The following is a 16,781-nucleotide window of genomic DNA, read 5'->3' as shown; positions in this document are numbered from 1 at the left end:
CACATGAAAAGCTGTTCAACTTCACTAATTATTAGATAAATGCAAATAAAAACTACAATGAGGTATCACCTCATACCAGTTAGAATGGGCATCATCAGAAAATCTACAAACAACAAATGCTGGAGAGAGTGTGAAGAAAAGGGAACCCTCTTACACTGTTGGTGGGAATGTACACTGATACAGCCACTATGTAGAACAGTATGAAGGTTCCTTAAAAAACTAAAAATGTAATTACTATATGACCCAGCAATCCCACTACTGGGCCTATACCCAGAGAAAACCATATTTCAAAAAGACACATGCACCCCAATGTTCATTGCAGCACTATTTACAGTAGCCAGGTCATGGAAGCAACCTAATGCCCTTCGACAGACGAAGGGATAAAGAAGATGTGGTACATATATACAATGCAATATTACTCAGCCAAAAAGGAACGATATTGGATCTTTTGTAGAGACATGGATGGACCTAGAGACTGTCATACAGACTGAAATAAGTCAGAAAGAGAAAAACAAATATCATATATTAACACATATACGTGGAATCTAGAATAATGGTACAGATGAACCAGTTTGCAAGGCAGAAAAAGAGACGCAGATGTAGAGAACAAACGTATGGACACCAAGGGGGGAAAGTGGGGTGGGAGGGCTGGTGGTGTTGGGATGAATTGGGAGATTGGGATTGACATATATACACTAATGTGTATAAAATAGATAACTAATAAGAACCTGCTGTATAAAAAAATAAATTAAAAAACATTTTAATAAAAAGTCATGAAGTAAAAAAGAATAATTAGAGCTATCCATTACTTTCCTTACTCACAAAGGCTGTTCTAGGTAGGTAGCAATGTATTGACAGTAACATAACAAAACCAATTCAAAGTAATTCAATACAAGTCTATTTAAAATTTACATACATGTAAATTGTGGTAAAATTGAAAAAAAATTTTTAGGCTTTGCACAGAAAACCAAAATCAATGTTTTCTATGATCTCCCCAGTTAATTTTGATTTTCCTTAAGATTTGACGAGAGGCCACAAAATAGGCACATTTATTAATCAATTATAATAGTATTTGTCATGCAAATAGGATTTGCTAGCCTTATTTCCATATGCAGCAATGTTGGACAGCTTAGAGTTCTGGGTCATAAACTACAATAAAACCTGAATCTTCTGTTTTTTGCAATAACAAATTTTGTTTCTTATACTTAACTAGGAGTTAACATTTATCACTTAGAATATTTCTATTAATTAATAAAGCTGGAAAAATATTGCATATCTATTCTAGTAGTTTTAACTTTTTCTTAGAGCAGAATTATTTCATTTAAGGAAAACATCTAGAACTTCATTAGCCAAGATGAACAAATGCAGAGTTTCTACAACTGATAGGGAGCAATAGGTGATCCTCCCCACACCCCTCCAAGGAGTACTTTCATTTCCTCACCCTAGTTTAAACCTTCAGTGATGAATGAAGTGTCAATATAAAAACAGCTTGAAAACAATTGAGTTGTCTATTCTCCTTATTTCACTCTTCTGGAAACAAAGACACAGAGGTATCTAATGAGGGAGTCCTAACCATCCCCCATGTTTCTTAACTTCCAAGCCATGCCCTTCTCTATCACACTACAGTACTCTATTTTCCTCTCGTAGAATTAGGAAACATAAACCCTGAACATGAAAGAAATTATTTATGGTTAGTTTGGAATTCTCTTCTGTCTAAAAGTTGTTTACTCTGAAGTGTGAGATTTCCCTATATGGTTCACCAGCTAAAAGCTGCATGGATTGGGCTGAGTATTTCCTAATTCTGTAATCAGGGATTGATTTACATTGTTGACAAATGCATCCTTTAGAATCCCAACGTATACTTTAAATGTTCGAAGTTGTGGAAAGAGTATAGTGCACTGAGAACTCAAATACGATGTTAATATGCAAACTTTGTTGGAGAGGAAAGGCATGAATAATCATAAGAAAATAGATTTTAAATGTCATGAATTTCTTGTTGGGCAATAACGAGGAGGCTGGCTAACCACAGCGTATTGTACAATGAAAACATTTCTCCCAGAATGTCCTTTAGGGTTATTTATGAATAGCTACCACTCTCCCCTCCATGCTCTGGCAGCCACCATTTTTTCCCAGTATTTTACACATTTTATCTTACTTATTCCTTAAAACAGTTTTATTGCGATTATGACCATAGACAGACAGGCAGGCTTTGAACCTGGGTATTTAATACTCTACCTCCATGATCTCTGTTCTCTATGCCTCCTAAACTTCAGACTGTATGGACAATGCTGACATTACTGCAACTCAATACTGAGAATGTACAGAATGCTTCTCACCTTAGACCAGTCACCCATTCGCCACACGTAGCACTTGGAGTAATCCTCACAGTCCTCAGCCTCCCTGGGTCTGGTGGAGAGGACGCATTTCTTTCTGGGGTTAGTACACCTCACAGTCCGATGACGTACACCTTTGCCACACTTCACTGAACACTGGAAGATAACAGCAGAGAAGTGTGGATAAAGCTGGTGATTAAGAGATACAGACTGATGGTGGGAAGGTAAATTGATACAGCCACTATGGAGAACAGTATGGAGGTTCCTTAAAAAACTAAAAATAGAACTACCATATGACCCAGCAATCCCACTACTGGGCATATACCCAGAGAAAACCGTAATTCAAGAAGAGTCATGTACCAAAATGTTCATTGCAGCTCTATTTACAATAGCCAGGACATGGAAGCAACCTAAGTGTCCATTGACAGATGAATGGATAAAGAAGATGTGGCACATATATACAATGGAATATTACTCAGCCATAAAAAGAAATGAAATGGAGGTATTTGTAGTGAGGTGGATGGAGTTAGAGTCTGTCATACAGAGTGAAGTAAGTCAGAAAGAGAAAAACAAATACAGTATGCTAACACATACATATGGAATCTAAGGAAGAAAAAAAAAGGTCATGAAGAACCTAGTGGCATGTTTCAGACATTACATGAAATTTCTAAAAATCTAAAAAAAAAAAAAAAAAAAAAAAAAAAAAAAAAACAGAACCTAGTGGCAAGACAGGAATAAAGACACAGCCCTACTAGAGAATGGACTTGAGGATATGCGGAGGGGGAGGGGTAAGATGTGACAGGGTGAGAGAGTGGCATGGACATATATACACTACCAAATGTAAAATAGATAGCTAGTGGGAAGCAGCTGCATAGCACAGGGAGATCAGCTCGGTGCTTTGTGACCACCTAGAGGGGTGGGATAGGGAGGGTGGGAGGGAGGGAGATGCAAGAGGGAAGAGATATGGGAACATATGTATATGTATAACTGATTCACTTTGTTATAAAGCAGAAACTAACACACCATTGTAAAGCCATCATACTCCAATAAAGATGCTTAAAAAAAAAAAAAAGAGATACAGACTGATGATCAAATTACGTTAGGAATTGGTTCTCATCATCTCTCACAAGCCTATCACCCACATAAAGGCCAGAATGAAGGAGAAGGAGAAGGAGAACGCCAGGCTACAGCCCAGCATCAGAGGCCAGGTGGAGCTTCGGCATAGTGCTAGGGGTGAATGGGTTTCAGGAACACAGGACCATTACTACAGACAGTCCTGTAACACAGGGATTGTTTATGAAAGACAAATAGTAAACAACGATCAAAATGTAAAACGCTAAACCTGACTGACATCAATTTTTTGCACATAATTACATAAGGAAATTCATTTTATTTTTGCTAAGATTTAGTTTGTTTTAGCCTTAAGCAGTGTTTGTGAAAAATGACAATTTCTAAGAGAATATCATTTCTCAAAACTTTTCTTAAAGCTAAAACAGAGAAAACACAGCAAAAACGAAACAGTTTCTTTACATAATTATACACCCCTAGAAATAATCATTCTCAATGGCTATATGGACTGAAAATATAATTCAGTTCAAAATAAGTTTAGTTCATTTCATGAATAATTGATCCTTGACTGACAGTGTGACATAACAGGTATGAAGCATGTAAGATGTAACTGACCATCTCGTTTATACATTTATGCTCCCCATTATGGAATATGCATAAAGCTTCCCAGTTTTACAAAGTTATGCATCACTGATTATCTGGACACAGGAACCAAAATGGCATTGGGTGGGAGACAGGAGAGGGAGGGGGGCATGAGAGATATAGCAAAACTTGAAAACCTAATTTATATCTGTGTCTAAAAAAGATCCAAAGAAAGAGCTGCAGGTATGCACTTAGCAAGAATGTAGTAGAGGAATAACCATGCAGATTCCAGTAGTTGTCTTCCTGAAAACTTAAGCATAGAACTCCTGAAGTTTTAAATACAATAAAATTTGCACAAATGCCTCATTGTCTCATAATTTATGGTTTGCATTTGAATATCCTGAGCTTTAAGGCGGACTACATGTGTGATTTGGCATTTTAAGATTTACATTTTTATTTTTTGCAGTCAAAACTAACCTTGATCCATAAACTCAATTTTTATATTAAATCAAGACAAAAGAGACATTTTTAAAATTGGTACATTGCATTGACCTATTACTTCTCCTACCTGGTGCCAAAAATCTGTATGGTAGGATATTTCTGACCTATTTCCTCCTGAAGAGTTTGCAGAAATGCTAGTTAGGCTGAAGGAAGGGTATTTCTGTTTCTCTGATGTTCACATGAGTCTTTTCTCCAAACTGTACTCATCCATTTTCATGTAAAATTGGACAATCCATTCATTCTCAAAAGTACTCATTACAAATGAGGAAGAATCTATGCCAGAGTGAGATATAGCTTAGAAAAGTAAGACAAGAGAAAGTCACACTATTTGCTAGTGCGTTTTTTTTTGGGGGGGGGGGTGGGTTAATTGAAGAATATTCCCAAACCTCATTATCTAAGCTACTTTATCCTCAATTTTCAAAAGAATGGCTACTTATTGCAGTCTAGCAATTTGTCTTTTTTACATCTTAGCTAATATTCTGAAATTAAGCATATTTTGCTCTGGGTGTGTGTGCACATGTGTCTTTGTGTATACATATGCGTATACAAGTGTGAGGGTGTTTATGTGTGTGTGTGTGCATACACGCACATGCTCACCTAAAATGCTCCAGAGCAGTTAGTAAATATAAGTAATGACTGGTGTTATCATAAGAAGATATGTATCATGATAACAGAAAATAAGCATACAGTTTGGCATGGAACAAAGCTGCATGCTGCATACTACAAGCTGATGGGTGTATGGTGCAGTGAGCCTGGCAGCACTGGGTTCAAATCCTGGCTCCAACACTAAGCAGGACTTTGGGTAAACTATTTAAATTCTCTGAGCTGTAGTATTTCACAAGGTGAAACTTAACTTTTTTGCATTGCTGATTAAATATCATCAAGATACTAAATATGAAGTAAGAACAGAATCCCTGCTCACAGGAAATGACTGTTAAATGTTAATATCCTTTCTTCTCCTTTCTCTTCTAATGCTCAGGAATATGAGTCAAATGTGTATTTTCTTTTTTTTTTTTCAACATTTTTATGGGAATATAATTGCTTTACAATGGTGTGTTAGTTTCTGCTTTATAACAAAGTGAATCAGTTATACATATACATATGTCCCCATATCTCTTCCCTCTTGCGTCTCCCTCCCTCCCACCCTCCCTATCCCACCCCTCTGGGTGGTCACAAAGCACCGAGCTGATCTCCCTGTGCTATGCGGCTGCTTCCCACTAGCTATCTATTTTACATTTGGTAGTGTATATAAGTCCATGCTACTCTCTCCAAATGTGTATTTTCATATGTGTCCACTAAAGAGTATACTCATGGTAAAGAAATAAAAAAGCTGGATTCTAAAATGTATATAATATATGCTCTTGATTATGTTATAATAGTCACAGAACAGAGAATAAATCTGTTTTTTTCCTACTTTCAAAATTATTTATAATGAATGTATTCCTTTTATTACCAGAAAAACCAATAAATGGTGCTAAAACTGCCATGCAGAGAGACTCTGAACATGATCAAACATGACCTTATATAGGCTAAGAGTAAGAAAATCAGAGGGAAACGGAGAAGCATCGGGGTGGGTACCGCACCTCGGACCACACGCCCGCCTCCCACACGGTCATGCAGTCCTGGCCCTCGCAGCGCTGGGTGGAGGCCGGCTTGGGCCCGGCGCAGTCCCTCTCCCGGGCTCTCATCAGGGTTCCATTGCTCAGCTGCTGGGTACAGGCCACTTGTCTGCTCTGCATCCCTTTTCCACAAGTTCGTGAACATGGGGTCCATTCTGTCATCATCCATCTAAAAGTAAAGCAAGAGTCACTGAGACAAGTTAAAAGATATCTACTTACTACATATTTTGACATGGTTAGAATTAGCAGAATGTTTACACAATAGATTTATACCTTTTTTTTTTTTTTAACTAATATTTGAGTTTTCCCTAAGACACCCAGGCTTTCTATTGCTTCTCCACACTTCTCATCTCAGGGCCTTGCTCTTATTAGAATCTCAAAGGCTGTATTAGACTCCGTCCCTGTCATGCTGCACGCTTTGCCTGCTGCTGCCCGTCACGTCATATTGCCATACTGAGGTACCTAACAAGTATAAAATTGCTAATATACATGAGTTGGTCCTATTCTTTGCATTTTGAATCTTCACAGTAACCCCACATATTAGGTACTACAACTATCGTGGCCTTTTACAGAAAGGGAGACCAAGGCAAGGAGAGGCGTAGTAACTTACCAAAGGCCACAGGTTGTGGAGTCAGAAATTGAAATCAGGCTGCAGACTACCTCACAAAGAGACATGTGCAGGTATTTGCAAGTAAAAGAAGCCTGCCACGGAGAACTCCCTACTTATCTGGAGGAAGTAATCACTAATGTATTATGCCCATCACCTGCAACCACATTGCTGTTAACACGATAACATTTGCACTGCATTACTGCCTCTAATGAAGTTCCTGTCTGCTCATCTATCAAGTATGATGCAGACCTACCATTTTGCTTTGGAGTCCCCTAGTGGATTTTTCCTAAAGTGAATATTTATCTTCCAAATTTATTTCAGTTTCTGCTTCATCTTTCTGCACAAGGATACCTAGGCTATAAGCACAATTTAAACCCATCTGTATGCCTTTCCCCTCAACTAGGGAACCAACCATGGAACTATGGAAGACACCACTGAAAAGAGAAGTATTTGCAATTTCATGAAATCCTAATTTTTTAAATAAAATAAATTTTAGAAATCCTTAGTATAACGATAAAAGGTTACTTTTTTCATTCCTTGGAAAGCTGCTGAAAAATAAGAACAAAAATATGAAACATATTGTAGTGAGAGAAAACATCTTATATTTTAGAATTCATCTAATTGGGAATTATCTCATTTCCTCATCTTCAAGACTCCTTCTTACAAAGCTATTTACTAGTGCATTAATATATTTTATATTTGGTACATAGGGTTACATCAGGCCATTTGGTGACTTTTTCAAAAAATGTGAATGGTAATTAGAATGTTTTTTACCATGGTGGGGAAAAAAGAAGAAGCAAGAGGAACAAAAGCTGTGCTATGCCAGTAAATCTTCGAAAGATTTCCTGTGATGACCCCTCAGGATTGCCCATGTCCATTTCTTACTTTCCAGTATTTTGGTTAACCTCACTGACTTTGCTTCTTGGTGGTTCAAAATACACTGCCTCCTTTTCCAAGGGAAAGAAGATAATAATTGCAACAAAAAGACTTCCAGTCTCCAGTTGCAAAAATTTCTCACTCCGAAATGTATCAACCTTTTAAAACTATTCATTTTACCAAGTCATTACCAAGGCATTTTCCCCCAAGATAGCTGAGGTCAGTGAATGAACAATAAATGGTGTGTCCTGTACATTCTGATTCTTCACAGATCAGGTTAGGAAGTGATAAATATGCTCTAGTCCTCAAATCCAGGTCATTCAAGATTCCTGATATATCAGAAAAAGCTCCTGCTCTTTTATCCAAATGGGAAAGCTATATGGTATATAAAAGAAATGGTGTTTTGAAACATTTTAATAAATTATTTAACATAAGCTAAATTAGCATTTTAATGTCTATTAAAAGATTAAAAAAAGAGAAAGATAATTCTTAGGAACAGTAATAACAACAACAAAAAAATCCAGGTTCTTTAGCTGACAGGGCAAAAGCTAAAAACTCAGCATCTGTTATCTGCCTAGCAATGAATGGAAAAGACCCAAGGACCTGACTGTAGGCAACAATATTTCCCTAGGTCACCCTTTCTGTTGATTACTACTCTGCCTTATAAAAACACGTAATTAAAGCAGCCGCATAGCACAGGGAGATCAGCTCGGTGCTTTGTGACCACCTAGAGAGGTGGGATAGGGAGGGTGGGAGGGAGGGAGACACAAGAGGGAAGAGATATGGGGACATATGTATATGTATAACTGATTCACTTTGTTATAAAGCAGAAACTAACACACCATTGTAAAGCAATTATACTCCAATAAAGATGTTAAACAAAACAAAACAAAACAAAAACACGTAATTACAGAGTTCAGATGAAAAGCATATAGTCTGGCTCGTGCAAAGGGCATTATTGAACATTATTGAAAGTATTGAAAGTAATGTACGTTTTTCTTTTGCATATTCTTTTACATACCATTTTTTTATTCTCTGGAAGCATATTTTTCCCTTTGAGGGAGAGGGAAGAATTGTTAGAGCACGAATGCAAAGAAAGGAAAAAGTAGATAATCAGCTTTTGATACCTTAAATACACTGAGTCTATAGAAAAGCAAGTCTTGAAATTTCAGCTTTGTAGAGGAAGACAAGATTTTCCAAATTCTTTTAAGCTCTCGTTAACATAGCATGAGCCAGATCTGGAGGGCTTAACAATTGAGTTTTACAATAAGCCAGAAATAGAAGGAACTTGGGATGCAGTGCTACATCTGAAGGGGAAGGTGGGGGAAGAGGGAAACCAGAACTGAGCTTTAGAGATTACTGAAGACAGAAAAGCCTAAATATAGTTGATCGGCAACTCTGTTTCTCCCTCTCCTTTCACTTCCCCATACACTGTGGTGGAAGGTCACGAGGAAGATTATATTAGTTAGAGAGCGCTCCAAAGCTACAAAGTCTCTGCATATCCAAGTTGCAGTATATACACATTCCCTGTGACTCCACTGCAGAAACTATTGGGAGAGGAGATCAATTGTTTGACTCCCTAAGAACTCACAAATACACCCTAACTCACTGAGCTTCAACAAGTCTCTGAGTGTCAGGATAGAATAAAAGTCTGTGTCTCCATATTCTAGAGGAATCAATCCAGCCTCAGACTCTTTTGGTCATTCTGTCCCACAAAGTTTTGAGGACTTTTGACACTGGGGCTGAGTTCCACTCAAGCCCAACATTAATTTTTATATGAAAGCACAGAGATTTTCGGGAGCCCTGTGCCTGAAACCGTTCTGCACAGCCTTGCTGCAAGCCCAGCCCAAAATCATACTAAGGTTCCATTCACCCATCTCTGCTGGTTACTGAGGCATAGCCTTTCTTTTACACCACTTTAAGGTGCTCAGCATTGATGTTCTATCCCCTATTCATGAGTTTCTTGCCTGCTTTGTTGCTTATTACTCACTGGGGAAGCCACATGGGACCGAAGCAACCAACTTTCGAATAACTAGGACCCAGGTCGGGAATCTGGTGATCAGAGATCAGGAACCAAACAGTTTGCCTTGGGGACTCTGGGGCGAGGAAGTGAGCATCTAACCTTGGGGACCAGAAGGACCAAATGCCCCCACTGTTGTGTAGGGGACTGGGTCCTGGCCAGTCCCACTTTAGTTTATATCGTCATTGGCAAGTGCTTAAAACACCATTTTGGAGAATTTAGGAATGAGTAGCTGAATTCAACCAAATAACCAGATTTTTGAAGAGGTGACCAACAGGTTACCAAATACTTTTAAATACTCCTCTGCCATCCAGTTAGGAGATGTCTTCACACTGTGGACAGCAGCTAAAGTTGAGGTCAATCCTAACTTTGCTTTTCTAACACTCATTCCATCAGGTTGATTATCTTTCTCTCTTAGACCTTGCTTATTTAAAGCCTTACATTTTGGTACATATCCACTGCATTGTTTTTAAGAAAATGGGATTTTGTTAATGAGTGGTGGGACAGGGTTACCTTGTTTGGCACGGTTGCTCATTGCACTTGCGAATCTGTGGCTCTGGCTTGGTTAAGTATTTGCATTTCTTATTGTCCACAATGCTGATGTTTTTGTTCATGATTTTCGTGCAAGACACTGTTGTCTTCCTTTCTCCTGAAAAGAGCAAATAAACATAAAAAGAAATGTTATTTTAGGCCTCTATGCAATGGACTTATTGCATAGTCTTATATGCATGTTTATTCGAGGTATTCCTAGACTTGTGATTTTCATATTTTAAACAAATTTTAGGTTAGATCAATGAGGATGATATTATCTATCATTTACATAACAAAATGTATCTCTAGGCTTAAGGAAGATGAATGGTAATTTTTTTTCTTGTTAGCAATTAAATGGCAAGTTTTATAATACAAAGGGATTATGGTGCATAAGTTGATAAGACGTTATTTAAAGATTTTTATAAAGGACTGTGCCATCTTTCAGCATTCAGTGGTGGAAAGCAGTATTTGTATAAAACCTTTGTGCTGTCAAGAAAGCACATAAACATGCATATAAACGTGTGCACATTTTATCATCTGGCTGTACACCATCGGGGGGTAAGTTATGGGAAGCAAGCTTATCTTGAATATAACTCAGACCTTTATTCTTGTCACTTCTGGTAAAGACCCCAAGAATTCAAGAAATCCTCATTCCCTAATGATTATCCTGTTCTCTAAGAAAAGCCATGGGTGTTTTCCCATTTTCCACCAGCTTTCAGAAAACTGGCTTTTCCCCTTTCTCTGGTAAGATAAAGTCTGATTATAAAAGGTAAAAATGACTATTTGTATGCTGTATTCATTTTGCTTAGAGCCTTACAAGCACACTTGCTTGACAACACTTTTATTATTTCATCTTACACTGAAAAAGCCTACTACATATGTGCTGATTCTGTTTCTCTAAAAAAGTTTAAATATCTACATAGGATTTAATAATTTAATTTAACTTGTTTGACATTATAAAATAATTAAATCAGCCAATAATTTTAATTTTAAAGCCAGACAGGTCATGAAGGATTAAGAAAAAAAAAATCACAAGTCTTTTGGGTCACTACTGAAGGGCCCATTAGTTGGGATCCTATGACTATCATGCAATGATAATTAGGAAGCTCAGAGCATTCATACTGGTCATGCCAAACAGGACAGCCCGGGCTTGTGGCAGAGAGGTCACTCTGTTCTTTAATTAACAGAAAAGGAGGCTGGCATCAAGAAAGGATGTAGAGAGAGAGAGAGAGCTACTTTGAATAACTTTTGAGTATCTTTTACTTTGACTTGAGGGGGATTGGGAGAGACAGGGGTAACCAAGTGGAAGGCAAAAGAATAGAAACAGGTTCAGGGTCTTTCCTTGATTACCCTCTCAACAGCACTGAGCATAGTCCCATGACAACTTGTAGTATAAAAACATGACTACATCTACATACATATGTGGATTAACTAGTAATTATATCTGTGGTCACTGCATGTCATGTTATTGAAAACATTTAGATCTTTAGTTCCATCTTCTAGCATAGGCAGCACAAGGTTGGCTAAATTATTTTCTATCTGGAGAATCCCAGAGTTCTGGGGCAATGCAATTTTTTCTATGGGAGCTCAAGACAGACCAGAGTGCCAAGCAGGTAAAAGGTCTTTTCCTTCGAGAGGGAAAAGGCATGCCTTCAACCAGGACTCTGTGGCACTCAGGGAAGGGTGCACCAGTGGGCCAACAACGGGGAGGGCCTTGAGATGGACATCCAACCATAGATGAGTAAAAGGTGCCTCCCAGGTGCTCCTTTCTCCACCGAGAAGTTGCCTTGGAACAAGGGTGCATGACTTGGCAACTGGAGCATGGGCTGGATTGCGGTCCCTGGGGCAAGGACTTTATGTGGAGTGCCAGCTGCCTAACTGATGCAACAGCCATGTCTCAGAGGTCCACTAGCCTGACCTGTGCAGCTCATGCAGTCAGGCAAGCTTATGCTAATGTGTAGAGGAAAGGCAACCTTACAAGCCCCAGGCAAATGTTTAGGGGCTGTCCAGGTAGGTCAAGAAGGGTGGGGTGAGGCATTAGACTTAATCATAATAGTGTTCAATACCCACCAACTTCAAATAATTTTCAAATAAGCTGCTAGAGAAGCAGAAATGACTTATGATGTTGATTTTTCTTCACAGAAAAAAACTGGCTTTCCTAGGTAGGAGTTACCTAAATGTGAAAATTTGGGAAGTTTTTGGTCAACGTCCACCTAGTTTCCTATGCCTCAGGTGCTCCTATATGACCTTTATGAAATAGGTGTAACACAAATTTTGTATAATGCTAGCATATGTAAGTATTATTTCTACATGACAATGATGCCTACCTAAAAGTAGGATTAAAATAAATGTTGCTTTTATGAAATATAAATGTTAGTTTTAAAATCTAATTTAAAACCTCATAGTTATCAGACACTCTTTTATAGAATAGATGTAGTTGTCTAAACTAATTTAAATTTAATGCTTTTTGCCAACTACAGCACAAAAAGATGACAGACAATATCCAGAAAGCCTTTGCTGAACTTCAGTGTAGACACGGAATGAGTAACTCAGAGCTAATTACACTGCATTTTTTCCTTTACTCAGAAAATATCTAACCTTAGTTATGTTGGCCCAGAGGTAACATATTGAGCTTTTGAAAAAAATCTTTTAAGTATTGATATATCAAAAGAGATACAGGTACTGGCACCGTTACAGGGAGGACCTTACTGGTGCTCTAAAAAAGTATGAAGGCATGTGAGCATGAACTGGAACATTTCCACCGACACTGTAGCAAAGACCCTCACATCATAAGTTTTTTGGCAGCTATAAGAGGGATTAGCCCTACTTTTTAAAAATTTCATTGAACAAAGACAAAAGAATCAAGAAAAGAAATCTAATGCTCAGCTACAGGCACATTATGCCTATGAAAATACAACTAGGATCTTAAAGCCACACAGAAATGTTATTGTTTGATTTATTTCTTTTACATATTTTTATGTCCCAGCCAACACAGGAAATTTCCATTATAGCATCTAATAACAGTATTTACAACGCATCCAGTACTGTGGAACCGAGGGATGAACAGAAAGTGATGAAGTAACTGGCCTTCTGCCTGAACCTTGAGTAGCTGCAAGCTGTTGACAGTGTATTATTTGCTTTATGGCAATTAATTTCATCTCTGAGTCATTCCCACTAAATCAGTATTGGGGAAATCTGTTTTGAACATAATTACAAATAAAATACACTAACCATTATATATTCATCTTGTTACCAAATTTGGGCAAAATCTGAAAAGGAGGGGTAATTTTTATTTACTGATTCTTTCTTTGTTCTCTGAAGACACTGAACAGAGTACATATTATGTTGTGTTCCTTCTTTTCCAATCTCAGTGATAAATTGATTTTTTTTTCTATGCTCTGTATTTAACTCATGAAATGGAAATTTGTAATAAAACTAGAGTCTACTCAGGTAGATCACATTTCTAAAACCTGCATCATACATGTAGAAACAATCTGGGGAGTGGGCTCAGTGTTTTAATATGCATAACTGAAATTCTCTGTATGTTAATGGGACATTTCAAAATTTTAAAAGGAATTTTACTTTTTAATTTTGAAATAATTGTATACTCACATCTACTTGTGAGAAATAATAAAGTGAATCTGAATACCCTTTTCCAGTTCCCCACAGTGGTAATGACTTGCAAAACTATAGTACAGTATCACAACCAGCACACTGATGTAGATATTGTCAAGATGTACCGTATTTCCATCACCACAAGAATCCCTCCAGTTACCCTTTTAGAGCCACACCCACTTCCCCTACCATCCACCACTCAATAAGTCCCGGCAGCTACTAACCTGTTCTCCATTCCTATAATATTTTCAAGAATGCTTTGAAAACTGTTATATACAGTGTATAACTTTTGGGGACTGACTTTTTTACTCTGCATGATCCCCTTGGAGGTACATCTTCATTGTGGTATCAATCATTTGTTTCCTTTTACTGCCAACTAGTAACTCCTGCTGTGGATGGACCACAATTTGTACAACAATTCATCCAAACGTTTTACTAAAACTGGGAAAGTCTATAAGAAAGAGACTATATATATTCATCTGTCTTTATATTTTTCTTTAAAAATTTTTACTGAATTATTTTCTATTGAACTAACAATGACTAGCAAGCAATTGAACCAAAAGTAAAAATACTTTAATGAGGAAGAAGGTCTTTTTTCTGAGCACTTCTTAGAGTTGCATAAAATGGTGGTTATTTTTTAAGTGTACATTTTTTAACCTGAACAACTTCAAAAATCATATTATGTCCTTTAATTTCTAGCCATTCTTTTTACATTTCTATAAAACATTTTTTCCCTCAAGGTTTGGGTTTAATATTAAAATGACAATTTCATTTTTTATTTTAATAAAAAATTGTATTTTGTATTGTTCATAACACTCAATAAACAATCCAATGTGATCTTGTCATTTCCATACACACAAATATTTTAATGGAATCCCCTAACCTTCAAGTTAAATTTAACTTGAGTGCTAGCATAACACTTAAGTACCTTCATGAATTACCTTCTTTCTACTTTTTTGGTCAAATAATTTCCCACAGCTTGATCCTCGTATTTTTCACCCTAGTAATAAACATTCTCACTAACCCCAGGGCCTTTGCACCTATGCATATCCCTGGAAGGCTTTTTACAACTCCCCATATCACTCTGTATGGTGTTTTTTTATTATCTAACCCCTACTAGGTGGATAGTAAATTTTCTAAAAACAGAAAGTACTCATCTTTGGATCATCCAGCAAAAGTGCGAGTACAGTCAGTATTGGTAAAGGAATCAACAAATGAAATATAAACATGTAATTCAAGCCCAAAGTACTTTCTGCACTAAGAGGTTCATCTCAACACTGTGTTTCCTAAGATGGTAAAAAATCATGTGCAAACTAAATGAATAATTATGGGGAATAATTATATATGGCAAATCTAATACATGGATTATTATTTAGGTGTTAAAATTCAAGTTTATAAAGAGTTTACATTAATATAAACATTCCTATTAATTTAAGTAAAGAAAGCATCAATAGGATACAAAATGGCACTAAATATTACTAAAACAAAATAATGCAGAGAAGAGCAAAAATATATTTTGGTGCGTTTTCTTTGGCTAATAACATTTACTTTGGTACATGCAAAGTGCCTGTGAAAGGGAAAAACAGGAAAAAAACCAGCACCCTTAATAAGATACAGGTATTGGTATACTGAAATACTTCCTCAATTTGGACCCCAAAACTTGGATGCCTCCTGAGAACTTGGTCATGGACAAGGAAAGGCATGTCTAGAAGATATCACAATACAAGGCTTACAGCATGAGAGTCATAAGCTAGCAGGATTTGGACTAATGTGAAGAATGTGGAATGCTGACTTATTTTTTTCCCCTTCAAATTGTATCTATTCAGATTTCTTAAAAGCATGTTTAACTCTTCATTTATTTCAAAACACGTTATTAAATTTGGGGGCCTTCATTCAAGGTTTTATTTCATTAATTCATCTACTAGATAAAAGCCCTAGAGTAATGCAGTTACTGTATATAGTATGTGGAATGCTGACTCCACAAAAAACCCTCAGATATTATGGAATGATAAATCCCTGATGCCTCTGAAGACCAAGATGATTTCAAACAGTCTTTTATGTCAAAAAAATCCTTTATCCACTGACCCCTACTTCTGAGGTGCCAAAATAAATGTAAAACATCCTTTCAAAGATTTTTAGATATTTTAGAACACCAATGCAAAGTAAACATTTATTTCACAAATATGTTTTAAGATGTTTGAAAAAAAAGGACTAATATCAATGGCCAATGCTAAAGTACAAAATCATATATCCATTCAAATTTTTCTGGAACTATGATTTGAATTTGACAAGATCGTGATGAAAAGTGTACAGGTTAAACTGCTGGAAAAATTTACTTGAGATCACCAGCATTACTAGATATTTTAAAGTAATATTTCTTCTAAAAGAAGAAGTTTTTATATCTTAGGCTTTTCTTATCTTGTAACAACTGGTATTAATAAATTAATAGAAATGCATAATAAGTTAACTCTTATTTGGGTAATTTTAAAACTTAGTTCGAGATACTGATGTAAAAGATAATGATAAAAATTTAGCTACTGGACATTAGGTATTTTTTTAAAATTTCTTTTTCCCACTTATTTACGGAATGTGATGCCTTAAAATTGTATTCAAAAAAATAACATGTCAAACACTGAAATTTTATACTGCCCTTGATACTTTATTTGCTCTTTCTTGCTTAATATTTCTGTGAAGTAGAATAGTTCTATTATTCCTCTTTGCTGCTGAAGATAAATTTTGCATGAGTCTGTTTCCAATGTTCTGTGCTTTGAACTTACTCTCATCTAATTCATGAATATGCTGAAAGATTACAAAGCTCTTTCTGGCTATAAAATCGACGAAACGGAGTCAGAAATAATGTGATTCTTGAAACCTTGTCCATCCACTTTATTTATGAACTGCAAAGGAAAATAATATCCAAATGCCCAGAAATATTTTGGCATTGAAATGAATATACGTCCTATTAACATAGTCAGAGATAATTGAAAACTGTTGACTAAACACAATGGAACAGATTTGAGAGAGAA

The 16,781-nt window shown here is 36.6% G+C and overlaps 1 protein-coding gene across 1 annotated transcript in view; it reads right to left on the bottom strand.

The window, feature by feature from the left end:
• Positions 1–16,781, bottom strand: part of ADAMTS19 (ADAM metallopeptidase with thrombospondin type 1 motif 19) — a 289,571-nt gene that overhangs the window by 26,151 nt on the left and 246,639 nt on the right. The window contains exons 19-21 of the mRNA XM_059919450.1: positions 10,123–10,258; positions 6,068–6,272; positions 2,337–2,489 (exon numbers count right to left, since the gene is read on the bottom strand). Coding sequence (XP_059775433.1) covers positions 2,337–2,489; positions 6,068–6,272; positions 10,123–10,258 — 494 coding nt within the window. The remainder of the gene's footprint in view (positions 1–2,336; positions 2,490–6,067; positions 6,273–10,122; positions 10,259–16,781) is intronic.

Source organism: Balaenoptera ricei, chromosome 3 (assembly GCF_028023285.1).
Source record: "Balaenoptera ricei isolate mBalRic1 chromosome 3, mBalRic1.hap2, whole genome shotgun sequence".
Classification (NCBI taxonomy): Eukaryota; Metazoa; Chordata; class Mammalia; order Artiodactyla; family Balaenopteridae; genus Balaenoptera; species Balaenoptera ricei.
This window is presented reverse-complemented; position numbering and strand designations above follow the sequence as displayed.